This window comes from Calonectris borealis, chromosome Z (genome assembly GCF_964195595.1).
Source record: "Calonectris borealis chromosome Z, bCalBor7.hap1.2, whole genome shotgun sequence".
Taxonomy (NCBI): Eukaryota; Metazoa; Chordata; class Aves; order Procellariiformes; family Procellariidae; genus Calonectris; species Calonectris borealis.
Window position 1 is genome coordinate 84,048,716 of NC_134352.1, and position 27,644 is coordinate 84,076,359.

Here is a 27,644-nt window from a genome sequence, read left to right on the forward strand (position 1 = left end):
ATTTGCTAATGATTTTCTTCTAATTAAAACCAATAAAAAAAGAAATTACTTTTTTTTTTTTCTTTTTGGGACACGCAGTCTGGATTTGCTTCCACTTGCTGATGTGTCCCAACTACTGTCAATAGTTTTGGACGTGGTGCCAGAAGAGAGCCTCTAACAGGCAAATTGCAGCAACATACTTACTGGCACAGCTTTTTCTAACAGTTATCCACCACCGGTTGGTTTATACATTGAAGCTTGGGGATTATCTGTGCATATAAATGTTTATTTTAGCAAGTATAGCTAGGTGATATTTTTAGTCGTAATAGTAGTTAGTAGTAGTTTCATGTGAAAGTCTGTAGTTCATCAGCCTTCGCTGCCATGTATCTTATCTAGGAAGTGTAAGCGTCTGCTGGGGAATATTGCGTACAATGCTGCCTTCATTGCACAGCACTTAATCTACACACAATTTATTTATTTTAGCAAATAGAGGAAGCAAATAACCTCTGTGTGTCTCACTTCAAGTAACTGCATTAATGCTGTGCGATACAGTATCACTCTGTTTAGGATGCTCTTTATCCTTCTTAAAAAAAAACACAAAACAGAACACAAAAGCAAAAATCCACAGCCCCAGGCAATGCAATAACTGAGGGTATCTGGCCTGGCTTATCCAGGTACCGGGCATGGTGGAGGGCAGTAGAAAAGCTCTTCAGCAAGCAAAAAAATGCCAAAGTCCTTATTAAAACATCTTCTTCCTAAGCACTACCACTGCTTGCTTTATACAGTGAAGCTGGAGAGATGTTCCCTACTTAAGTGTTTATTTTTGCTAGTATAATTAGCCGATATTTTACTAGTAATAGTGCTTAGTAATGGTTTCCTTTAAAAAATTGTTTTAAGCTGTGCAGATCTTCTTGGCTTTGTGTGCGTACAATGCCTTGAACTGGTAGGACCCCGATGTACTAAGGCAGTGCTGCTAATTAATTCTTGGCTGCAGAGGTCCTGATAAGAGTAAACAAAGAGAGAAATTAGCTCAGGAGAAGACACAGGAATTCACAGGCAAACCCACATCCTTCCATGATATCATTGGGAATCCACCCATGCTCCACCCATACGGTCAACTGAGCCCTGGCTGAAGGCAAGGGAGCTGATTTTTGGGAGGGTGAGTTGTAGATCCTAGAGACTCAGTGTAATTTACAGCCTGTAAGGATTTTACTCCCATACCATTAGCTTGGATAGGAAGATAATTTACATTTACTCTCACATGGAGAAGCCAAAAGCCTGAGCCCCCACACCCACACCAGCCATCATCGCACCACCCAGCAAAGCCCCTTAAAGCCCTTGATCATGTGAGATGGCTGCAAAGACGGCACAAAATGTTGGTCCTGTGCTCTTGCAGAGGTTGCTCTATTGAAAAGCTCCGTGCATGCTTGGGGGAGGATTTTAATAGCAGGCAGGGAGGTGCTGTCAAACGCCTGCTGATAGTAATCCTGGGTTGGGCAGAGCAGAGGCAGCTGCCTGAAGGGATGCTCGAAATGGGGCTGGCTGGAGATGCTCCCCCAAATCCAGCAGACCTGGTAGCGTGGGTAATGCTTCCCCAGGAGCGCTGCTCCCAGGAAACCTCAGTGCTAAACTGCTGCCAAAAATATGTTTTTTTTTTTCCGAGGGAGGACTGCAGCGAGGAGATGTTGAGATCCTCACAGTGCTGGCATGTGTTGCCATGACATTGAAGTAATTGCTGCTACCTTTCTCTCAGTCTTTCAGAATTAAGTGACCAATTTTGCCAACACTCATCTGCAGGAGGAAAGCAATTTTCTGTAATTCAGTAAATAGATACATTATACCTGTGCTTTCACAACAGCAGCAAAGTAAGTATTTTTACTGTTCCTGCTGTTTGCTAACACCTTGCAGTTTGCGTTAGCAAATCGTGGAACTGATGGTAGGAAATAACGAAATGCAATCTCAGAATTTTCCCCAAAGGACTGTAAGAAGAAAGTACGAGAATATAAAGGTGCAAGGTGGTAAAATTATGTCTAGACTGGCTACCTTGAAAAACAAATCCAGTTCCCTCTGGGCTGCCTTCATGTTTGAGTTGCAGCTTTTTGACTTCGCAGACACCGTGGATGTTCAGATTTACCATTTTTTACAACGTTCTTGACCGCACTCTTGACAGAGCTGCCTAAATACCAAATTGCAGGACCCAGGCTCCATCTATCACGCTTTCTATCTCAGCAAGGGCTGTTACATAAAAAGCTTGTTCTAGAAAATCCAAGGTAAAAAGCAATTAACTAAAAAACAGACTGGATCAGGAAAAACTATAAACTAATAAAGAGGCTGAGTGAGCCCTGGCTTAGCGAGCACAGGGAAACCTGATCTGATTTAATAAGCATCCTGATGTCAGGCCCTCCGTCCTTCGTGCAAGGAGTTGGGTGTCACCCATTGGGATTGGGTTTAGACCCACGTGTCTTCATGCCCAGCTCTTCTCTTCCCACGCCACTTCCACCAGCTCTTCCTCTCTTTGCTCTCTTGTGAGGTGGGTTGGAGCTCAGCCAGAGGACTTACTACAGCCCATGTCTCTCCTTCCTCCTGCAAAGCTTGCGTACTCCATCCACCTCCCCAGCCGCGGTGTCTTGTAGCACATCTTGGCGGCCGAGCTGGAGTCATGATGGCCTTTTGATTTCCGTGCGTCATCCTCTTCATCATGGAAAGCGGGTCATGGCATTCCCATGGGAAACCCTGCCAGATCCAAGGTGGTATCAGATGTTTTGAGGTGGTTCCTGCCAGCCACCTTTCTAGGCAACAAAGCAGATTGTCAGTCTGCTGATGGAAGAATTCTGCCCAATTCCTTCAGTTTGGAAGGGGTCCCGTTCAGGATTTGGCAGTTTTTGTCCATCTCCTTCCTTAGGGGGCAGCTGACATATCTCCTCTCTTGGATCCCCTCTATCTTAAAAAAACCTCTATGATAACAAAAAACTCTGTGATAACAAAGGGTAAAAGGACCCAGGAACTTTGGCTTTTGCTATGTAACAAATAGCAGCAACACCTTCTATAGCACTTTCTAATTTTTTAAAATTTTTTTTGGAGTTCAACATTCATTAAAGGGGAGAGGAGAATACATAGTTTTCCTCCCCATCTTGCAGATATAGAGAAACTGAGGTTAAAGAGATTTGACTCGCAGCAAGACCACCCAGCCAGCCTGTGGGGGAGCTGGCAGACGAACAAAGCCCTCCTGATTTATTAGCAAGCATCCATCCTAGAAGATGTTGCTCTTTCCTCCAGCGAAGTGGATGGACCTTTAATAGCACAGTTAATTAGTGCTTTGTTTTATTTTTCTTTTGATCAGCTCATATTGCACCCCAAAGACTTTTCATATTTTCCCTTCTAGCACCAGTTAGAGGATATTGGAAAATCTCATTGGCCTCTGACCGCTCCAGACGCCCGATGGACTCAGCGCCGTCCATGCGGCGTTGCTCTGCCTCCGGCACTTTCCGCTGCTGACGCACCGTGCAGCCTTCCCGTGTGAAACAGCGAGTCATTTTGCTGAGGCATGTTTTAAAAAAAAAGGTTTGGATGTGACCGAATGAGCATCTTGAATGTTTCCTTGAAATCCTTTCACCTCCGAGGCATCAGAATGACTTTGGAAAGCAACCAGAGCAAACAATCCCCATTCTCTCAGAGAAATGGCAATCCTGGCTGTCTGCTGGGCGGCATCAGCCCGTCATGCCTCCACCCTGTTTCCGGACATAAACCCTTGTCCACTTGCCAAATCCTGAACTAGATTATTATTTCCATTGCTGCATCTCTAGGGTTCGCTCATTTTCCTTGAAACCTGTCCTAAGTGTGCAAGGCTCTTGAATGTCTTTTGATGATGGGAGGTGCTCTGTGAAGCGCAGCTGAGAATTCCACCTGTTGCACCTCAATAAGAAAAATCCCAGCAAAGCAACAGCCACCATTATTTGTGACATATGGACCTTTGCACAAGATATACCCATGTGCTCAGAGCCCCCTTCCTGAGGGAAAGCTGGATGGCTTCTCAGCATCTCAGGAAACTCCAGTGTGAGCAGGGTCACTGCTCTGCCGGACCACAAATAAGGAGAAAATGGGGAATGGTGCCCTGGGGGTAAGGATATTTCTGCCGTTCAGAGTGACTTGACCAGTGTACCAGTCTGCTTTACCAGACAATAAATTGTAAAGGCGTTTTTTTCCAACATATGTTACAATATAAGCATCAATGCACAAGAACTACTAAAATGGACCTCATAATTAGAGACCAAAATATTATATACAATTTCTTCTTTTCTAAGAATGGCTGACAAATAAGATCAGGTCAAACAATGCATATTACTAAAACCTGCACAGCTTTCTCCAAGCGTAACAGTTGTGACTTAAGAGCAAGAGTAGGGATCTTGATATTTGGTTCATACTAGATAACTCAAAAGATGACGGATTGCTGTTGTCAGCATTGATTTGCACCAAATACCCTATAAATTAGCTTCTCGGTCAGCTCAGCATGCAAAGAAGCAGAAAGAATTTACATGTGACTATATGGAGAAACAACCCTGTGTTAAAAACGCTGAGTCCAGTTCCTTGGGGTAACATTTTGGGTACCCACAAATACCAACCTGATCTCCCCCCAGACTGCTTTTGGCATTGGACCCTTACCTTGGGGGCAGATAGGATGCCAGCCCTGTGTGATGCTGGGGATCCTCATCTCTCGCTGTTCGAGGACAGGTTTACAAAAACTTTTGCAGATCGAGGCCATTTTGGTGTCCCCAGAGTTTAAGCAGCCGTGAACTCTCGCTGCCCATGCTCTTCGCCAACGATGCATCAGAGGTGTTGGGTGTAGCTCTGCACAAGTTGTGATGCACATGAGGAAGGCCGGCATCACTCTGACTTGCTCTGAAAATATTTGCCATGAAACGTAGAGGGCTGCTGCAACCAAGATGCATCAAGATACAACAAGAAAGTCCTCCTTTTCCCAATGTAAAGAGTATTTTAAAGAACAAGTGCAACCCTCCACCAGTACATGATTATATGGAAATATATGTGCATGTGAATAAGGTACTCAGGCAGACAGTTACGAATACTGTGAGGCTGTGCCAGAAATGAGTCCAGGAAAGGTGAATATACGAGTCACTCTCTTCTGTTTCATACATCGGCTAATTGGTCTTGCAAACAGTGTTTTTATTGATTTGGCACCGGCCTTTCCTTTAATGGGTTTCTGAAAAGTTTTGAGCTCAACCGTTTGTGTTTTGAGTTAATCACCGATGCTTGCAGAGCTTGAGCTCTCATTGATGCAAGTGGTCTTTACTCGAGCGAGCAGCTCTGTGGACTTCGGGAAGTCCTCGCCTGGGCCAAGGTTCGCAGCACACAGCCATTATGTTGCATTTGATTCATTAGTATTTGTTTGTAAGTATGAAAAAGCTGAACATCAATATCTAATTCTTTTTTTTTTGGAAAAGAAGTCTCCACCTATCCGATGAAATGCATCTAATCTAAATAGCAAGAGTTTACAGGAACGCCCAGTGCATTACTTCCACGGCTGCTGAGAACCCGGGGGGCTGTGGGAGTCCTTTTATTGAGAAGGTTTCAAGATAATAGGGCAGTGTCTGATGTAAGGCCTCCAAGCTGATACCCGTGGCTGTTTGTGAAGTAAAAGAAATTGCTTTGCACAGTGAAAAATCCCCTAACCTTCCCTCACATCACAGCATTTGCTGTCCACGTTCAAAAAAGAAATGGGAAATACTTTTTAAATTGAATGCCAGGGAATAAGGCACATAGTAGGGCTTGTTTTTATAAGGCACAGCCTGTATAGTAATTTTAATTATTATGGCATAACTCCTCCATCTAGCACCCTCTTCCAGCATGTGAGTGATTTTATTGTGCTTCCAAAGAAGACAAGAACGTCCCTATTATCCGCATGTGGCTGGTTGTAGTTATGCAGCGAAGACACAGACCCCTTAACCCATGAAAATTCAAACCACTGACCCCAGTCCACATGCAACGTGCGTCACTTGGCTTTCAGAAGTGTCAATACACATCTCTACCGTTGGCTTGTATCATTTCAATGTTTAGCAAAATCAATTTTTAAAGAGCCTGTCAATGCGTTCTTGTTTTTTCCTCAGCCAGTTGGATTTGCAAAGGTCAGTAATACCAGTACATAAAGAATAATTTAACTCTGGTAACCCATAACTGGAACAGCAAACTTTTCCTCTTGGCTGTCTGCAGAACCCACCTTTCACCTTCTCCTCCCTCCATCGGTCTCCACCAAATGAAGGTCTCATGCCCCAGAAAGCCCAGGTTATACCAGAGCTTAGGCCTAACAGAACTTACACACGTGCAAACCACATCAAATATATTTGTAAATCTGGCCCGTGTCTGTATTGAGGTGCTGTATTTCAGGCATGTAGGATGAACTCACCTTCCCATGCAGTCCAAGGGTAAAATTAGCCAAACAGGGTCAGGCAATACTCGGAAAACTAGTGATCTGAAAGTGCTGTCTGCTCATTGCTTTCATTTATTGTCCTATTGTGTCACTTAAAGCACTTTCCTGTGATAGCTAGCCCTTTCTTGTCCCACCTGCTCTGCCTTGGTTTAGTTGGTAGCAATGAATAGTCATTATTGTCCTCTGCTTGGCCCAGGCTGTAGAAGAACGTTTCTCACTGGGAAAGCTCAGAGTTCACCCTTGCTGGCGGTGATGGGGATCTTGCAAGAGCTGGGGTGCTGCCAGTGCCCGACCGCAATGGTCTCTGCTCCAGAAGGAGTGTCCTCGTGCAAACCTCCCTTCGCTGGTGGTTTAAATGGTTTGTGGGAGGGGTGATCAGGGTGAGGGACACACCGGGTTTTGGGAAACTGCCTTGCTGCTGACCAAAGGTGCCAGGGTTGGGGTCAAGCTTGCAAGGAGGAGCTGTACGAGGACTGACACAGACATGGAGCGAATGGCGGAGGTGTTTTACCATGTCTCTAACTTCCAGCTCTTTGCTTCCACCCTGCTGCTGGAGGGCACGGGGCTTGGTGTGGGATGGCTGATGAAGGCAGGCTGAGCCTGGGCTCCTGGACATCACACTAGGATGTGTGTGCTCCTCCCCTTCCTCAGGGCACCATCTCCTGGCATGAACTTTTAATGAGACATACTGCTAATTCCACCTGATAATACACGTTGGGAATGGCAATCATGTTGTAGACCGCCTCTGGATATCCTGGAGAGCCACAGAGCAGAAGCTTAGTTACATTGAATTAGCACTTATTCTTCAACGTCTCGGGTCCCTTGTTGACCTTAAACCCTGCCATGGGCAGCAAGACCTGCAGCACCTCACGAAGAACCTGGTTGCCCTTAGATCTTTGTACAGTGAAAGGAGGGACTTGGCCAAGGTGACACAAGCCACAGCAGGCAGCATCCTCCCGGTACTGCTGGGGACCTGGCATTGAAACGCGTGCTCCGACTGGAAGAGAGCAGATTCGACCTACAAGAGGAGCAGTGATAGAAGGATGCTGATGATGCAGCCTGCTCGATACCCCGGCAAAATATAAACACCCTGTCGCCTGCTAATGACCTCTTGCAGAGAAACAGCTCCTCTGACGTTGAAGCACGCTTGCACACCTTTCAAACACAGGATCACTCGACCCTTGCAATTATCCTTGTTTGCATATAAGAGCACATGGACAGGCGAACGGGGCCAGGCAAGTCCCTTCCCCGAGAGGCTTTGGGTTTGAAGGCAACACAAGTGCAACAGCTCCGTTCCCTGACCAACTGGTTTGAATAAGTTACGGGCTAAAAATCTGGAACATTTGCTCTTGTGCATATTAACGGTGATCCCTGGGTGCTGATGTTTATCTAACCAGGCCATTTAAATAATTGGAAGGCATATGCACGAGTTCAAAGCCATCGGCTAAGCTGCGTTGCCTTCTTCTGTCGTTAGTTGCGTGCGTGTCAAGCGAGGCAACCTCCGTCAGGTCTTCAGCCTGATGTTTTGTGTTTGGGCAGCTTCAAAGACCTCTGCGAATGGATGCAAGGTGCTGCGCTCAGAAATGCCCCTGCCTCCCAGAAATGAGCAGGAAAGAATTGTATAAAGCTGGTTTCTTTACTCAATTTTTTTAGAAAACCCAGAATTGCCGTTTCCTTAACAAGCACGGATGGGCCACATGCAAATCCTGCCTTCCTTTTTTACTCCCTGCAGCCATGTGGCTGTTGCAATGGTACTGATAATTTAAACATCTCACACTTCAGGCAGGTCCCTGATGGCAAAAAAAAAATTTTAATTAAAGTAGTTCAGACAGATTCTCCCTTGCTCGCTCCTTAGATGCCGGTTTTACAAAGGACATTTGTTTATAAGGCTCAGCTGGATTTTTCTTAAGAAGTTCCCTAAGCATTTCAGTTGCCATCTGTGCACCTTTGTTGTTCAAGTGCATTAGCAGAACTTCCCCAGTTCAATCTAAATTGATAACTTTATCCAGTCTCCACTTAATATCACCATAGAGCAGCTGCTTGTGGAGTTGTTTAATCTCCATTAGAGCGCTCTGGTTAAAATCCAAGCTTGCATCCATATGAAAGCATGACACAAGCAAGATGCTCTGCCTCGGCAGGGCTTTCCAGGCCAAGGGTGCCTGAGGCCGTTCAGAGCTGGATATTTAATATTTGCTTGAAAACGGGGCTGGCTGTGGGTCTCCCTGGAGACCTTGCGTTGCCTAAGGAGGCGATCCTCTTTCCTTGGTGCGTTTTTGCACCCCCAGTGTATTTTTTTCCATCTGAAATTCATTTTGTGAGATGCTGAGATCACCGTGGAGGGTTACTCGGTGCCGAAGCGGGGAAGGAGAGCTGGTGTTTATTCAAGGAAATACGCTCCTATGAAAGCCTTTCTCTTAATCATCTCAAGTGCTTCTGAAGGGATATATGTTACACCTTGTTTTGTCTGCAGGCAATGAAATGTGGATGGTTAGGCTCACTTTAAATTATGCCTGATAGAGAAATGGAATCTAGATTATTTTTAAATCTCCTTATTTTGTTTCTACCTCTTCCCATACATCTATCTCAGCTGACAGCTGGGGTGAAATGCCTGTCAGAGAAGTTCCTCCCCAAGATTTATTACAGGGAAGAGAAATTATTTTCTGGGATAACATTTACGTATTAGAGAAAAGAAGAACTACTTTTCCCATTCGTTCCTTGATAATTTTTCATCAAACAAATAAAACAGACATGAAGTATCAAGCTTCCTCGGTATTACTGTCTCAGACCTCTCTCCGAGTGTAATACTGTTGGGATTACAGCCAGAAACCACTCTTTCGCATGACCCATTGCTTTAGGAGAACGATTTCTCCCTGTAACACAGCTGGGTTTTTCTTTGTGCTCTGGCCTTACCAAAGACAACAGCAGTTTTATCATTGATCTTGAAGGATTCAAGCTTCCAGCTCCTATATTTTCATCTACATTAGGTTTTGGCTGGGCTGTTCCTAACAGACCTTAAATTTAAAGGAACTTACTTGATTTCAGCCACCGACTACTATTGTCCCACCTTGAGAAAGTCCGTCCTTACTGAGCTACGTGTCCAGCAGGAAAGGACAAGAAAGCAGCTTACGGCTGCAGGATGCTGTCGTCCAGCCAAAGCAGCGAGTAACCCAAATATCCTGTGTCCACGTCCCCTGTGGCCACCAGCAGTGATGAAGGTGGAGCAACTATCATGGACCAGCCTCTTTTCTCCGGACGGCGTAGTGGGATGCAATATAATATAATCCTATATAATGTATGGGGCTAAAAGTTGCACATTTTGGCTGGGATTACTCTCTCCTAATTTTAGCTGTCTAAAAATTAATCCCCAGACTCAAGTGGGGAGTTAATTAATCCCCACACCTTAATTACAGTCGGGACGAGGCCAGCGTAGCCTTGGACATCCGGATCCAGGACCGCGACCTCCGCCGGCGAGGGAAGAGCCGCACAGCATCCCCAGGTGGCGGGAGCCAGACAGTCTCGCACCTCGCAGAAGCTGCGATTCCCGCTGTGAAACTCGCAGCAGCCCTCCCCACGCGCTCGGCTTGCCGAGAGACGGGAGAGCTGCTTGTGAAAACATGACGATAACCTGCAGCTTATTTTCTCCGAGTTTCTGAATAACCTGGGAGACAGAAAAGCACGGGGATGTGACCGTTATATGGGGGCCTCTCCTCTTCTCGTTAACATGCACTTCATTACATCCCCCCTTGGCATGCATGTCATCACATCCCTCTCTACATGCAGAGAGCCCTGAGACAGCCCGGCAGGCGCTGCCGGAGGTAGCGCTGGTGCAGACGTGCCTGTGCTTTCCTGCCTCCTCCACCTCATTTGCAGTGACCAGGCAATATTAAGACATTGCGGTGGGTTAATGGGATCAAATCAGAAAAGTTTGGTCCGTGCTGTAAAACAGCAGCATCCCTCCTGCTGTCCTGCCTGGGAGCAAGCTGCCTGCCTTGGCATAGCCATCAGCACAGCACGTTTGTCCTCAGTTCACCGAGCAGTTCCTCCATACACTGAGACCTTCTACCCTGATGGAGGCCCTCAGTGTTTGCCACCACTGAGTTCATCTGCATCATTGTTATTCATGGAATCACAGAATGGTTTGGGTGGAAGGAACCTTTAAAGCTCATCTAGTCCAACCCCCTGCCAGGAGCAGGGACATCTTCAACTAGATCAGGTTGCTCAGAGCCCCGTCCAACCTGACCTTGGATGTTTCCAGGGATGGGGCATCTACCACCTCTCTGGGCAACCTGTGCCAGGGTTTCACCACCCTCATTGTAAACAATTTCTTCCTTCTATCTAGTCTGAATCTCCCCTCTTTTAGTTTAAAACCATTCCCCCTTGTCCTGTCACTACAGGCCCTGCTAAAAAGTCTGTCCCCATCTTTCTTCTAAGCCCCCTTTAAGTACTGAAAGGCCGCAATAAGGTCTCCCCGGAGCCTTCTCTTCTCCAGGCTGAACAACCCCGACTCTCTCAGCCTGTTCCATCCCTCTGATCATTTCTGTAGCCCTCCTCTGGACCCGCTCCAGCAGGTCCATGTCTTTCCTGTACTGAGTTATTGCCAACGTCAACTCTGCGACTCGCCGTAATTAACTGGGACCCGACGCTGTGATGGCTGTGAGGGTCCATCATCACTCTAACCCCGGAGCAGCACGGCAGCCTGATGGAAAGGACTTTCCCCCGTCGCCTCCTCTAAGGTTTTGTTGATTTTTTTTTTTTTCCACAACTGACTTCCTGAGTGCATTACCCACATTAAGAGACTTCCCCCCCCCCCAAACCGCACATATTACGGCGCCCGGCCCTGCGTCACAGCGCGCCGTGAGAAAGAGCAGGAGCCCGGCGCAAGTGGGAAGCCATCCATATGCTCCCGCAGGCTGGGCTCCAAGCATTAATGTTATCAAATTACAGCCAACGGGAGCAGATTAATGCACAGCGTGCCCCGCGCCGCTGGAGGAATTACCGTGCCGATCAATGCAGCGTGGAGCGTGCGGCTGCGGGCAGCCCCGGCTCCCTCAAATGCCATCAGCTGGGGCTGTTTGGGGAGAGAAACATGGATACGGCTATGGGATCAGTTGGTATGATCTGAGAGATGCAACAGAAAAATAATGAATATGGAGTGGGGTGTCTTCTGGATGCAGGGAATGGAGCTACCTGCCCTCCATGGGCAAAAGATAATATAAAATATGCTTAAAAATATTCGCTGTCCCAGTGGTGGCTTTTCAGCAAGAATTTAGCATAACACTTGGCAACACGCTTCATGAAGGGTGAAACATGGGAAAATGAAGCAGCTCAGTTCCGGTCCCCCCCCCCGGATGCTGATGGAGGACCCCATCCGTTAACTTTCTGCTGGGACACTGGAGGCTGGACCTCGCACGGCGGCAGCTGCTGCAGGCAGCGATTGGGCAACAGGCAGAAATCTGAGCTTCGTAATGAGAAATTCTGGGGCGACTCAAAAATGGGGCTACCTAGAAAAATAATCCCCCGCTAGCCAGGCACCATCACGGTGGGCTTTCTGTACGTCGGGGCATGAGATTTGATTGTTCAAATATAATGAGAGGACGTTCGCTTCGCTTGCAGTGAGCATTTGTCAGGCTTAAGGGCATTGCTCAAGGGGAGTGTTGACAACAAAAATAAGATTATTTCTGTGGCATTTTACATTTTCAAGATGCCTTTCAGGCACTAACCAGACATTAAACATGAGCTAATCTTTCATTATAGCTTCTCTGCAGCCGTTAGATGGGATTAGGACTCAAGTTGGGTGGATATTGCAAAAAAAAAAAAGAATCAATTAAAAATATTCAAGTGCTTTTAACAAATTTTAAAGGGCCCATACTACGGCCCGTGTGTTATGAACAATAATGAGCACTCACACACTTCACATCGGGCTTGTAAGAATATCCTGGGCAACATTGAGTCAATGCAATTCAAAACTAGTCAAAGTGGTGGCAAAATCAGGAATGTGAAGAGCCCAAGAACCAAACCCAAATGCCTGCACCTCATCTGAGCATCATGTTGCCTCACGTGGACTTTGGGACCTGTCTTTGATGAAGGATGGATTGTGACCGCTGCTGTTGCCCAGCGTTGGGTCCCAGCAGAGGGGAGAGCAGTCCAGAGTCTCGGTGGAGATTGGGTGAGTCTCCTGGGTGGTCTGGGATAACTCCCCAAAATCCTGGTTCACCATCTGCAAAGTGTGGATGAAAGCACTTCCACAACACACAGGGATGCTGGAAAATGCTCATAATCAATAATAAGGATTATATACAGACCCTAGCTAATGAGTGGTGAGGTTAATTGCCACCACTTTGGCTGAAGATTATTTTTTGGTGTCCTTAGTGGGTTCTTGAGTAAATGGACTGAGGGGTCAGCAGCACCTGTGGGTGATGCCGGGGAGAGGACTGCTGCAGGGTGGCCACTCCTCAGGGTAGCTTTCCCATTAGATGGGTTTTGTTCTTGGGAATTGTCCGGTTTCAGCATCTCCCTGGACCACATACCAGCCTGGATGCGCCCCATGCATCCCCAATAGGGAGGAGGAGGTTGTCCCCTCCCAGCAGCCCTGGGAAGGTTCTCAGCAGCTTTGGGAAGCTGCCGTTTCCTTCGATGACTAATGGTTCAAGGAACCTCGCTTTTGGGTTCAGTGTTTTCAAAACAGAAGAAGTCAAAGACCATTAGTAACTTCCCCAAGCCAGAGCACGACTCTGCGTTGCCACACAACTGACCACAGAAGGGCTTTATAAGGCAGGAGCCGGCGTCGTTGAGGGTGAAGCAACTCGCCTGGCGCGACACGGGACATTGGTGGCGATGCTGGGAGCCGAGTCAGGAGATCTTGGTGTGGAGTCTGGTCCCTTAACCGCAGTCCTCTCCTTCCTCTGACTCTTCCCTCAGCGTGGCTGCGAGGGCTGCCCCGGGCAGATGCTCGGGGAAGCAGAGTAGCACTGAGCTACTTCTGGTGACCTTGACCATAGAAGGGATGGTCGGCACCGACCCCAAGGAGAGCACGCACAGAGTGCTCAGCACCACGGGGCTGTCCGATGTCCTCAGACCCACAGCAGACTTTGCTCAGGGGTTAGAGCATCACTTCCAAGCAGGGTACGGTGACCGACACGGTCCTCCATGGGCAGTTACGTGCATCCCAGCACACACCACTGGAAGATGCTGGTCGCCCCGGTGCCGGCGATGAAGTGGATGGAGGGGAGCGGGAGAGCTGCGTACTCGATAATTCCCAGCCAGAAGATTGCCAAGAGGAAATGCACTTCCCGTAAAGTAGGCGCTGTTACCGACTTGTTTGCTGGAATTGCTTGAGTGGTAATTACGCTCCCTTAATATTGACATATTTAAATAGTTTCCAAGCATAATAAGAGTCCTGCCCCGCTCCCCCCTCCTTTTCCAAATTTCTGCGGCGAGCTTTCACTTTGAACAACGGATTATCTGGAGGGGTGTGACTTGCCCACGTCTTGTTTATTGTACAGCACATCCAGATGTTTTGCTCTTGTGCCGCGGTGCCTTCGGATGTGCTGAGTGTTTGATGGTGCGCTGCCCTGTAAAGGAGCTACAAGCGTCCGTCGTGCAGGAAAAAAAAAATGCATGTATCTCCATTGTGCTGCTTCATGTGGGAGTCTGCTGGTCACGACCCCCAGCTCGCGCCTTGATCCCGATGGGGTAATGCACAGCGGCGTCAGCATCGGTCCCACAACATTTGTCTTTCATTCGTTATTTGTCAGAAGTCCCGAGACACTCTGTCCCGAGCACGGCAGCCAAAAAAGACCATTCCCTTCTTACGTTATTTCGTGCGTGGGCCATTCTCATGAATACTGCAAAAGGAGGTTTTTTTTTTCCCCTGAAAAAACATCTCACGCTAAACACGTTACTTAATGCCTTGAGCAGCTCCCCGGTTTCCTCCATCTGCGGGATGTCCCATGCGTGAATTTATCTTGGTGGATGCAGACCCTCAAATTCGGTAGCTTTTCCCCCCAAAAATAAATTCCCTTTTCTCCTACGCTGCATTGCTGCAGTTGTTGGTGCCTGTATCCCTCTGAGCATCCGTCCAGAGAAATGTCCAGGCGCAGCTTACACAGACTCCTGTTCTTCCCAGTCCCAGGCAGCCTCTGGGAGGACTGCAAACATCTCCTTGGGTTTTCCTCTCCACCTCAAGATGGGGTTTTTCTATCACAAGTGCTGTCTGACCCCAGAGGTAACCCCTCTTTCACTTCTTTTGCTCCATGCCCAGGGTGCTCCACCCATGCACGTGGGGCAGCTCTCTTGAGGGACAGCGGTGGTGGTGAGGGACCCGTGACCCCTTCCACCGGGCAGGACTCTACAGGCACCTTGTAGAGCATCTCCCCTTCTCCAAGAGGCTGCAGTTGTGCAGCCATCAGTCCTTACCTTGGTCTAAGGGCACGTTTCACTTAAGCCGAGCATCATGTTGGCCAATTTGCTACGTTGCCTTGGGGCTAAAGGAAAGAAGAGTTTCTCATCCTCGTTTCGTGAAAGCCAAAATAGGAAAAACTCTCAGGCAGGCCACAAACCACCACGGCAAAGCTGGGCTGGAAAATGAGTGATTTCCCTGGGAATCTCTGTAAAGGATGGAGGAGAGCCTGCTCTTTCTCCCAGGGCTCTGGTTGGGTTGCAGTTGCTTGCACAAAAGGGTGTGTGCGCGTATTTTAATCTACGTTGGAGGGATGAGAAAGCAAAGAGAAAGCCAGCAAAATGCCAGGGAGGTACCAGAAAGGGAGCTGGGGAGATGCAGCGGGAAGCGAGGGAGCGGGGAGGCACACGGGGTGTGCAGGAGTGGCTCCAGGCAGGCTCGGGCTTGGGCTCAAGGCTGTTGCAGCCTACTTGGTCCTGCGGTGTTCGGAGAAATGGGACTTTACGTACTTTCCCCATTAATACACAGAATTGCATCAAAGAAATACCTGGCTGTCATCATCAGCGTATCCTCCCAAGCGAAAACGATCTTGGCAAGACCTTGAGCGCGCCCAGCGTCTCAGGCCAAGAGCCAACAATATGTTCGGTACAAGTTTCTTCACCTTCCCGTCTTTCATCATCTCCCACACTCACCCCACCGACTTGCCATCCCAAAGGTTACTGTCGAGGTAGGAGGAAGCTAGTAAGCGAAGACACTCTTAAAACTTGAAAGGGCAGCGCTGCAAAGGCATCATGAAAAATCCTAACCCTATCCACCTGTCCTAAGCCTAACCCCTCTGCATCTGGCCTTCTCCTGGGAGTGCAGGGTGCCAAACCCTCTTCTGAGTCTCTTAAATCAAGAGGATTCACTGGGCACCTTATGGTCCATGATGGGGGATGGAGGCACTGCTAGGATTGCCTGGCCAATTTTCCCAACTTCATGAGTCCCAGATCCAAGCCCCAGCCCACAAAGAGCCGAAAAACAAGCCCTGGGTCCACCAGCCATTGTCAGCAGATCTCTGCAGGCCGTGATTTGGGACGTTTCAGAGATGCTCTCCATCCTACTCTAACTTTTCTAGGGGGTAAGGGTAAGGGTCTGCCACGGTACGAACAGCTGCTGCCTTTGCTGATAGCTTCTGCTGGTGCACACCAGAGAGATGAAAATAAGGGCTTCCCAGAACCAGGTCCTAAATTGTTTTGACCTGAAGATGACTGTCAGCCCTCCAAGCTTATCAGAGCCAGTCGTGATGCTGAAATACATCAGTTCAAACAGGGTTTTTGCTCTCCGTTGGCTGCAGAGCAGCCCAAGGCCATGGGGCAAGACATGGGATTTCAGGTCTAGGTTGGAGGGAAGGCTTTGGGACTCGATGCCGAGGGCTGGGGGATAAGCTGCCCTGCCAGCCCTGGCGTGAGGAGCGGGGAAGGAGGGGATTTCTTCCTTGCTCTTAATTTCAGCGGGAGCAGAGGGTTATACAACAGCGAGGCAGATGGAAATGTCACAACAGCGAGCTTGGCAGCTGCACAAACACAACTAATCTGCCCTCGTTTAATGCTCGTAGCCACAACATAAACATACGCACCGCACAAGGTAATAGATGAGGTAAATCCGTCATCGGCAGCCTCATTACACAGGGCGCGCTGCCTCACCGCCCGCGGCTCCCGCTCCCCGGCACCCTCCTGCCGCCCTCCCGAAGGCCCAGGGTGACGGCCGGCTTGGCTGGGATGGCTGAAACCAGCCTGGGGAAAGCCTGGCATCCCCTAAAAGTCCTGCCCCAAATGCAGCTCAGATGCTACTTGTAGTCACTACTCACCCATCGCTTCTTTATACATGTAGCATACTATAGGGCACCCACCCAAACCCAGCCAGCAGTGTGCCTCCACTCATGGCCCTTCAACACATAGGGTGGTACCATGAAAGGGAGTCATTTTATAGATAACGATAGAATAATAAATAATAATGATATGCCATTTTGACATATACATATGTACATACTATATATATACATACTATATATACACATCCAAGCTGCCTGTCTAGGCTCGGTCCCTTTCCAATCAGTGTATTTTCTTCCTAATTATTAGCTCTCTGGGTCAGGACCACGGTTTCTGGTTTATTCTCTAGCACTGCTCTTCCGTGTACTCACTGGACTTTCTTTTGGCTGCACAGAGTCAGTAACAGCAAGCAGGAAGGTATTGCTTGAAAATGGCTGTTTCTTCCCCAAAGAGTCAAGAAGGGTCTCTGCCATCTGTCTCCAGTACCAGGTGGAAGCTGGTACGCTCAAATGTGGCATCAACCCATCCGTCCCCATGCTCCAGCCTCCTACCTTCTTCCCTGCTGCGGGGAGCCACGGGCCAAACTCTGCCTCCTTCCTCCCTGGTAAAGGGTCACTTTTCAGGAGAGCATCACCTCCATCCTCTCAAGGCCACCCCTGGTCCTGGTGGCCACGGTGACCTGGACGTGGGCCCCTTGGTCTTGCTGCTGACGTGTGCTGGCGTGGCTCTGGTGCGGTTGTACGTCCCGTGTAGCACATCTAATTGAACAGAGAAACACAACGCCGTGATGAGTGAAAGAAGTGCTGCTGGCAAACGTCTTCTGGGTCTATGTTAGGGACGGACATGCTGCAAATCCACCTCCCGACCGGACTGGCTGCTCCACCAGAAACCATTTCCAGTCCAAAACTGGCCAGACTCAAACAGCTGGGAGAACATTTGTTAAACTCAATTCCTTTGGTCCTATAGTAATGGTTCTGTAAGACGTGCAAGTGGCCTCTGAAACTGCTAACGTGTCCTCCAGGAAACCAAAGCGAGAAAGAAAGACAACGGAAGAAAGAAAAGAGGCAATCCTGCCTCGTGTGGTGCTGGTGGTGCTCGTGTTCCTCCAGGACCGCTGTGGACGTGGGGTTTTATGAACTCTCTCCATGCCACCTTCATCAGGAGCTGCCATCTTCCCAGCCCAAACGTGCTCTGTCAGGAAGGAGGAGAAGCCAAGCGAGGAGATAAAGGCAGCCTGAAGTTTATGGCTATTGTTTAGGTCAATAATGTATTGATTACGCATTTTGTGGGCTAAAAGGTTGACCTTTTAAAGGGCAATTGGCGCCTGCGAGATTTGATTTAGGAGAAAGAAAAGAATTTAAATTTAATTTCACTTCGTATTTCAGTTGGGAGAAACTTGCAAGATTGCAGACGCCGAAGCTGCTTTTTCTTGGGGGGAGGTTGAGGGTTTTTTCCTGGAGCCATCACAAAGAGCTTCGTTTCAGGGTGAAAATGGCTCCGTTGCTTCTCTCCGCTCCACTGCTCAGCACTGCAGAGACACGTACAAGACACACGGCACTAAGCAGAATATTTAATCTGAAGCTCAGCCAAGTAAATATACTGGATACTGAACATCCCCTATCAAGGGATGAAGGTGGGTTTTCCCCCCCGTAGGAACAGCCTGAGCAACAAAACCACACGCAAGGCTGTATTAGGAAAAACCCCACATTTTAAGGCAATTCTTTGCCCACCATTTATTCCCCATTTCCCCGGCGAGCTGCCTTTGCCACACTGGCACCCAGGGCCACCATCCCAGGTGCGGTCCCTCTTTCTCCGCCGGTTTTGGTGACCCAGACCCCATCTGAAGAAGCCACTGGTGGTCCTCCAGCACCCGGTTTGGAAGAGGCTTTGAATTTCCAGATCCCTGCATGGTTTATTCCCATTATTCTCTGGTTGATACAGTCCTTAAATAGGGACAGCCAGCTCTGACGGGGCTGAGCACCCCAGGACCCCTGTACCCTGAGCACCCGCGCTGGGCAGGATTCGTGGGGGGGGCACTGCAGACTGGGATGCAGGAGCTGCGCCGGGAGAGGGACGGACCCTGATAATGGCTTCAGGGACGAAAATAGAAGCAGCAGGGCGAGGACAGCTGTTCCTAGTTTAAATTGCCAGTTTTTAGTAAGCTGTTTTGCTCTTTGAAAAGCATTTGTTTCATCGTTTCATAAATAGGAGGAGGAGCCGGGATAGCATCATCAGGGACGTCACCGAGTTTGTCACCGCTCTGTAGCTCCTCTCCGGATACTCGAAGGCCTCCAATTTTCTCCCGGTGCCATCGGATTTAGGGTTTTCAGCAGCAAAAAGTGACTGTAAGGAAGACTGAAGTCTGCCATTTAGTTTGCCAAGACAGCTGGCAAAAACTTTATGTACAGCTGAACATTTCATCACGTCTGCCAAGACATATTCATTTTGGATTAATTTAAAGACAGTTTTTAAAGTGATGATGAAGGATTATGCCGTGCGCTTCAGCAGCATTAAAAAAAAAAAATCTCTCTCTTCTTTAAATCTCTCATTCAAATTGTCCCAGTTTGGCAGCTCAGCAGCGTATTTGATTTGCGATTTGGAGGGATTCACCGATAGTGACATTTTCATTTATCTGAGTACATGTAAGTGCTGGCACGATCCGTGGCTGGTAGCAGCGCCTTCAATATTAAACACGGCTACTTGAAGTAATTCATCTGCAGGAAGGCAGTATAGCCCTAACATATGAAAAGCATCCATCCGGCAGTAACTTAGCATCTATGATTAAATGCTTACAGGCTTTTCGTGCTATAAGCTCAGCTGGAGCCTTGCATTTCAGGGTTAACTACCTCAAACAGCAAAGTCTTTACAACACTGTGACTCGAGTGGTCCTGGGTCTTCCCAGTGAAGGGATGCCAGAACCTGTAGTCAGGGACGTGCAAAGGAGGGATGCAGCTCACGCGTTGCTGCTTTTGAGACCCCAGCTCATGCAATCAGGCAGCCATTTCCATGATTACCTTAAATCATTGCCTCCACAACCTGCTCTGCTCCTAACGAACCGCTGTACCCAAAGTCACAGCAGGAAGTACAGCTCTGCAGGTCCCGGTCAGCTGCCCTTTTGTCTTTGAAATATCATTATCTTCCGGTAACAGAACTGTTACCAGCGTAATGAACGATGCTGGTGACGTGTGTTGATGTCTCATGCAGAAGGGGGACCGCCCCGAAGCACTCGGCAGCGTCTCGTCTCGGCGATGCCACGGCAGCCTGGGGACGTCCTGCCAACAGGCTTCTTTCCTGGAAGGGAAAAACCAGACAAACTCCCTGCTTTCACGATCCTTTCCCTGAACCCACCCGCACGCTGCTGCCGAATCCGAGTATCATGAACGAACTGTGCAAAGGCACCATGAATGAGTAATTCTTAAAGTTAAAAGCCAGCCTTCTAGCCAAGCCCAAAATAATTGCCAGCCCCATAACCCAGACAACCAACCTTGTGACACTCAGGACGTCCTTCCCCACAGAATTTAGTCTCAAGGGACATCTGCACCATACTGAGAGCTCACGGCCACCACGGCTTCTCCTAGAAGATGCCCAGGAGCTGATGTTTCATCGTCCAGATGCTCAGGATGCCCTGAGGAAATTTGCTGCTAAGAGCGCTTTGGCAGTAAACCCAACTGGCTGCTCCCGACCAGCTCTTCATGGTCAAGACGGAGCAGTGCGGATGGATCCAGCAGACGGATCTAGAGGCCATCTAGGAGGACATAGCTCCTGTCTAACCAGCTGACTGCAGCTTGCCAAGGGAGCGGATAGATATTTTCCTCCCCTTTAAATGACAAATGACATTTGACTGCCAGAAATGTTAAAAATGATTGGGTCCGTGTCATTCTGCTGAAGCCAATTTTATGGATTATCTGTTGTGTAATTGAAGAGAAAAGAGCCCTTCCTGGAGCCTTTTGGGCGCAGGTATGTGCTTGATACAGAATTTAACCCAATAATATCGGCTGGAGAAACCTCAAAGATAAAAACCTTCATGCAACTTTCAGTACAAGCAAAAGCTCCCCAAACTGAGCAGTTGTAGCACGATTAGCGCCCTGATCTGGATCTCAGCACCCAGATCTGGGCTCGGGGAGGAGGGGAGAGACCACAACTATGAACAGGAACGTACTGAGTAAACATTTCCTTCCTCTGAATGTGATAACTCCGTCGAGGCTGTTGTGTGTTGCTATCAGATGCGTAGCTGTTACCTTAAACACTGCTTGTTGTGAGTTAGTAGAGTCTGTTATAATAATAGATAATGATTATTATAATAATACCCCCCCCCCCCCCCAAAGAAATTAACAACAAACCAAACACAAAAGCAGCTGGGACCCTAAATTTTACAGTATTACAGGTACAAATTTTTAAAGCTAGCTAGGTAAGGTGGCCAGAGCCCTGCTAATGGGTGAAGATGGAAAAGGATTTACGGTGGTCAGGTGATTATAGAAGTGGAATCGTACAGAAAACTCCTGGTCTTCAAGCACAGAAGCCAGGGTTTTCGCAGACCGAGCCCAATCAATCAGGAGAGAGCCTGGGGTTGACTAAACTGTAAGGTGGCATTTGACCTTTAGTTGGCTGAATTAGACAACGTACGCAACAATAAAACCAAGCCGCCCAGTAGAAAAGGTTGTACAAAAAACTTTAAAGTTTCCAAAGGAGGGGGGTTGTTTGCTTCTTCCTTTCCTGTTTAACTGGTAGATCAACAATCTAGCAGGCACGTAGAAAACAGTTTGGTTTTTTTTCATGTAACTTGCCTAATACTCTTCGGTTTTAGGCTAGTAGGGTCAAGAAATGCCATGAAATCTGGAAGGTTTTTGGACTGCTTTTGCCAAAGTGAATGATGCCCGACTCATTTGTAGCTTCCAACCCACCACCTTGTTTTCGTAGCGAGGTCAGAGTTTCTCTCCATTAGCTGAGGAAGGACAATTTCTCCCTCATCAGGGACACGTGCATCAGGCTTTACACGCACAACCTCCGCTTCACTGACAATTTACACAGCGACTTGGTTTCCTGCCCGTTCTCCCGAAAGCGTCAAACCCAGAGGAGACTCACGGAAGAGATGGTCCTCCGAGCGAGGACAGAGCAGATCTCCCTTCTCCTCCCCAACCCTGACGCAATGGATTCCCCTCGCTAACGCTAGTCAGGTAGCCTAAGCAGATGGTGAAACCTGTGGTCAGCATTCAGAGCAACAATATGGGCACATTAAGGCTAAGACCCAACCCAACCCCCAAAAACCAGGGAGACACCATCTGCCTAAATGGTGTGGCCAGAACAAGAAGAGCGAGCAACTGAGGGTACAGAAAGACATCACGTCTGGTCTGGGCTGAAGGGGACAGTCCTGTCCCTCCTCTGCTCCACCCTACGACTGCACGTTCCCAGTGCCTCCCCCAGGCTGTACCTGTTGCGACTGTAGAAGTCGAGTCGGCAAGACTTCTCGAGAGGCAAGAGCCCTCGCTTAGGTGGGATTCAGCATGACGTTGCAGCATGACATGTCCCTTCTTTCACCCAGCACAGATTTAAACAACCGTCTACTTAATACAATAAATAAAATAATATTCTTTTCATTGCACCTCACGGAGAACGTTATAAAACACGCACATTAGGTCTGATGACCACACCAAGACCTGCTGGCCAAACGTCACCACGCAGCAGCTATCGCGTAAAACAAATACAAGTACAGCCTGTATTTACTGTTTTAAATTTTTTTTTTTTTATTACGCATAATAAATCTTTCACACAAAGTAATGAAAAGGATCCCTAAGGTGATACTTTACAGATCTGAAGGAAAACAGAGTATTTGTGACCGTGCCAGACTGCAGACTTCAGGACACTGCCAGACCCACATAATGCTCAACCTTTTGGAAGAGCCAATGGGGCTAGCATGGATTTCAGCATAAATCTTGGTCTGGCTTTGCTGTTTCAGCTTTGGATTCTAACTCCAGCTGTTCTAAACCAGCTGGGCCCTGGGAGCATTGCATATTAATTAAATGCACAAGGAAATTATGCGATCGGAACAAACCTGTTCCTTCTGTACTTCAATTCAATGTCATCACAATGAGAGGACAGCGAGAAATAATTTACTGTGCGACTCCTACATTGATTCAGCAGCTGGTTTGACCTATTCTACCAGATTGCTGCTTTATGTACCCTTCTCTTTATAAAAAGCCCTTTCAAAGAAAAATCAGGTTCTCTCCAGTTTGACACCCGGCTGATAAGCATCTGCTCTGGCTGAGCCCTCTTTCATGAAGTGCTCCACTTCTGCTGCAGGCAGCGGGGTGGAGGGTGCTCACCTCGGGCAGGTTCAAGTGCTCGCGGGTGGTTAAGACAGATGAGAACGGAGCCATCCCAGTAGCTTCAGAATCCAGGGTTTAAAAGTGCATCTTCAGACTGACCTTTCCAAAGGCTGGGCAGCTCTGCTGACTCACAAACACTCTCAGCCTTTTAATAAAGACAAAATTACAAATCACTACAATAACCAAGAAGAGTCATTCCCCTGTGACGTTTGCTCAAAGACAAAAAAAAAAAAAAAAAAAATCCAAAACACAGCATAAACTTAGTCATGGTTCATTCATTTCTCATATTTTCCTAAGAAAAAAATGCATCTGCAGCCTTACTATTGCCTTTTCTCAAAAGCTTCTGCCATTTTAAAGTCCTAAATGCTCCTGGGCTGTATATGTCGCTTTGTAGCTGTATTTAAATAAATTTGGAAAGCTTTTTTTTTTTTAAAGCCAGCGTTTCCATTTGTGTAGGACTTAAATGGACTTTCACCTCTAAATAAGCAGATAAAAAGAAAGTACAATCCTAGCACATCCTTCAGGGGAAAAAAAACGGGTGCAAGAAATTCTATTTAAAGCCACTCGAAAGACTGTCTGAAAGCAAATGCACCCAATTCTTCAGGTCAGTTACCAGGACATGCTGGAGCAGGCAGTGAATACAAGGGGTTGCCATGTATGTTTAGGAACTAATTCCTCGATATTTATGTTTTGGCATGCAATGCACTGGTGACAGCCCCCCACATAGCAGCATGTGGGATTAGCGTGTCTGCATGCGTGTGCAACGGGCACCGTCAGGAGCCTCCCCACGGAGGAAATGATCCTCATTTTGAAAAACGAGATGTTCTTTCAAAATCAGGTCAAGCCACTTCTTTTGTTCTTCCAACTGCAGAAACAGGTATATCAGGAAAGGACACTTTAAAACAACAAAAAAGAGAAGTATTCTACATTCAGATAAATTCTTACTTCTGCCATAAAACCTTTAATAGCAAACAGGGGATTTTCAACACAGAACTCTGCCAGGGATCCCCACGACACACTGTCACCATTACACACAGTTTTACAGGACAGGTCTATTTTATAATCTTATAACTACTTTCTTTGGAGATTTCTTTTTTCCCCCCACACATTCAATTTCCAGGAAAAACTTTTGCACAGAAGCACAGTAAAACAAGCCTGTAAGGGACCTGACTCTGAAAGCTGGTGTTTCTAGCCCTCTATAGAGTATTTGCCAGTCAAACAACAATAACAACAAAAGACTCGCTATTGAAAATCCTCCCACAAACATTTTGACATCTAAATCAAGTGTTTTGAATCCGCCTGGGAGCTAATCTGATTAATATGCTGCTTGCTTAGTTCACTCGGATGACAGTATAGACACCGATTTAACGACTACAGCCTTGACAGTGCCACCGAAATGAAGGGCTGTGAGTGAAAGCACGGGATTAGGTAACGAGCAACCCACGGCGGAATCCAACAGACCATAGAAAGTTTGACCCAACGAAGCTGCCTCGCTTGAAAGAAACGAAAATACAAACGCTGCTTCCAAATCAAAGTCCGCGATCTCTTTCCTCATTTACCCCGTTAAGTTAAAAGAACAATCAGGTTTGTGGTTGGTAGTAACATCATACCCCATGTGTAAGGCCTCATTTTCATCAAACAAGCTCTAGGTTATAGGACTATAAATACAAGGTTGCCTACAAGCCGTCAGCTCCTCACACCACAGTCTGTTGCCAGCGTGTCGGTGGCAATCTGCTTCCAAAACATGGACGTTGGACTGTACGCTAACGGCAAGCTTCATTCTCCATAAGCTTTGGGGTCAGAGGGTGCACGCTGGAAGGGGTCACGTATTAACACGCGGTGCGGAGTTTCGTTTTCTGTAAGAAGATGGAGTTGAGTTGGCCTGGCTGGGGCGTCTCCTTCAGCCGGAGTCCATGGTGAAGAGCTGGATGTCATGCGGGTTCCAGTACAGGGCCACAGCGGAGTTGTAGACCAAGGACCAAACGTAGGGGATGAAGAACTCCTCAGGCTGCTCCTCCTCCACATACTTGAACTTCAGCTCGGGGAATTTCTGCAACAAGAAAGCAAGGTCCGCTAAGGGAAGGCTTGCATGTCTCTTTGCAAACACGCAGCCCACGTAAACACTGAAGAAAGAGGTCTGGTGAAAAAAATAATGGAAGGAACGGAACCATTAGACCTGAAGGAAAATATTTACGGGATAAAGAGATCATTTATAATTTCTTCTTTGAACTGAATGTTGCGTTGGCATATTGTATTCAACCCTTTTACCGTTGGTCACACTCAATTTGCCTGTTAACAAAGACTAAACATGTGAATCCTTTACAAAACACAAAAGTCTTAAAGAAAACTGTCATTTTTAGTAGCCCCACAAAAGCCTTCTTGCTTGCGCACGTACAGACCTGTTTATTGCAGTTTTCCCTAAAAAGCACTTTGCTATTAATTGTACTCAGCTCCATAGCAGGAGAATCCTTTGGGAAGGCCGTAAGAATAAACACAGTCTGTGAGACGTTTTCAGGAACCCAGTGTTATGGCAAATGGACTGATTCTCAAAGACTTTATGTATGTAGAGGTTTCCAGGAGAGAAATGCTCTTCCTCCAGGAAGCATGGTGGGAAGCGTGTCTAGGCTCCGTGGGTGGGCTCCTGGGGTCCAGGAGGCCACTTCCAGTATTGCTACAGGTTCTTCTGTACTTTTGGGTAGGTCATTACCTCTGTGCCTTGGCTTTCCCGTTGCTGAGGAGCACACAGAATGACTCTAACGGCATCATTGCGGCAATCAGAGTGCAAAACCCTGCAAGCTCCTCAACTGCAACGTGTCACGCATCTATCCCGCTTCAGCCTCTAAGGCTGTAGGCGCAAGACCTATGCACATAGGCACAGGCTATTGCCCGTCCACGCAGATACCTCCCCCGCCTGGAAATCACAGGCTAGACAATATCATTTCCACAAAAGCCCTGTTTTTCAGTACCAGCAAAGTACTTTCAGAATTAACACACATCAGATGCACTAGCCCAGCCCATCCTAACTGGACAGACATGCTGCTTCCTCAGTTTTCCAATTTTCTCTCACTTCTTCCCTCCCAAAGCAGCACACACACTGCAAACCCACTGCGTTCGCTCTCGGTAAGGGTGTGTTTTGGGGAACAGCTGAGCCTACTTTTGTACTGTGCTCTTCAATCATTTTATCTACTTCTAAACGTTGCCTGTGTCAAGAGCTTGGCAGAGTCTCAGATAAAAGCCGCATTACAATGATCACTGGGGTAAGATAAAACATGACCCATTTTATTATTTATAAGGCTGTGGCTAAGACTAAGAATAAACTCTATGGTGTGACATGATCAGAACAAGCACAGCAATGGCTAAGAAGCCTCTTTGTCCGTTAATAATGAAGGGATACCCTTCATCTTTCTGGAGCTCAGAGTGTCCCGTTTCCTTGCGTTAGGGCACAAGACCCTTCTGGCTGGAACAGGCTCCTCTGAAGGGGCACTTCTTGGCCACTTGGCTTTCAGGGTTATTTATTTAACTTTTACACACCCAGGTTATTTCTATTCTTGGGAGTCATAAAACGTGGAAACTATTCTGCTCCTTCCTTGTGTTGCTGCTGTTGCTAGAGCTTGGTGCAAGTACTGAGCGTACAATTACACCAAGCCACAAAGGTGCCACCTGCATTATGCTTTACGAGGAACGTGTCTCCATGGACAGCTTCATTCAACCACATGCTATCTCCTATGTTGGGCTCTGAGCAACCTGATCTAGTTGAAGATGTCCCTGCTCATTGCAGGGGGGTTGGACTAGATGACCTTGAAAGGTCCCTTCCAAACCAAACCATTCGATGATTCTGTGATTGATAAGGACATCAGTGTCACCTTCCAGTATGCTCCAACGTTCTGGAGCTGCTGCCGTTTGGCTTATGTTGGGGTCAGGTCCTTCACCACAGCTCTACTTAGCTGGATGCCAATATTTAGCCTGGGAGGGACCATTTTGGCCATCGGTGTGGCGGTCATTATTGTATTTGATGACTTCAGAACATGTGGGGAGCTCATCCTTACAGCAATCAGGGAGGGAAGGAGGACAGTATTGTTTCCAGCACTATTACTTCTGTTTAAGGAACTAAGGCAGCCAAAAAATAAGATTGTTAAAGGCACTTCTGCATCTAACTTCTGTTGAGTTCAAAGCCCAGAACCTCAAAGGTACATCAGCAAGTTTCATTTCCTGCGTCAGACATGCAGTTTGTGGTAGAGAAGCTCTCCCATAGCCCTTTTGCGCCCCTAAACCATTTTCTATCACCTCTCTACAACCTCTCTCCCCAAGTCTGTTGTGACCAGCCTGCTTCATCTTCCACATCATTTTGCTTCCTCACTCCTAGTTGTCTTGCTCCTATACTCACCCCTATCTCTAATATCCTGTCTCCTAGTCTCCCATCCCCGACTCCCTTCCACTGTACCTTCATGGTCTCCATTCAGCGTATCTTTCTATTTTGTACTTGCCCGAGTTTTCTTTTTTCTCATCAGCCTTGTGAGATCCTCCTTTTCATTAACATCCGCTATCCCTTCCCATCTCGGCTCCAAGTCCTCAAGCCGTGCCCGCCTTCCCCCTCTGCCACCCCACCCCTTCTCCTCTCAGGACACCACGATTCTTGCAGCAGGTTAAGCCTCACTCCAATTAAGCCCTCATGTAGATATTAATTTTTTTTT

At 47.6% G+C, this 27,644-nt stretch overlaps 1 protein-coding gene and 2 long non-coding RNA genes across 9 annotated transcripts in view; all 3 read right to left on the bottom strand.

Annotated features, from left to right (window-relative positions):
• Nucleotides 1-814: 814 nt before the first annotated feature.
• Nucleotides 815-7,435, bottom strand: LOC142075304 (uncharacterized). The gene is made up of 3 exons (XR_012670844.1): nucleotides 4,639-7,435; nucleotides 2,023-2,235; nucleotides 815-978 (listed from the first exon to the last, which is right to left on the bottom strand). It is a non-coding gene; the product is annotated as an uncharacterized LOC142075304 (long non-coding RNA).
• An 8,398-nt stretch (nucleotides 7,436-15,833) lies between these two features.
• Nucleotides 15,834-20,898, bottom strand: LOC142075584 (uncharacterized). Its single transcript, XR_012670930.1, has 3 exons — nucleotides 20,115-20,898; nucleotides 19,645-19,921; nucleotides 15,834-17,388 (listed from the first exon to the last, which is right to left on the bottom strand). It is a non-coding gene; the product is annotated as an uncharacterized LOC142075584 (long non-coding RNA).
• Nucleotides 20,899-23,891: 2,993 nt separating this feature from the next.
• Nucleotides 23,892-27,644, bottom strand: part of LOC142075247 (dymeclin) — a 222,356-nt gene continuing 218,603 nt past the window's right edge. For all 7 annotated transcript variants that reach the window (XM_075136337.1, XM_075136338.1, XM_075136340.1 and 4 more), the window contains one exon: nucleotides 23,892-25,003. In XM_075136337.1, the coding sequence (XP_074992438.1) occupies nucleotides 24,854-25,003 (150 nt within the window). In that variant the 3' untranslated portion in view covers nucleotides 23,892-24,853. The remainder of the gene's footprint in view (nucleotides 25,004-27,644) is intronic.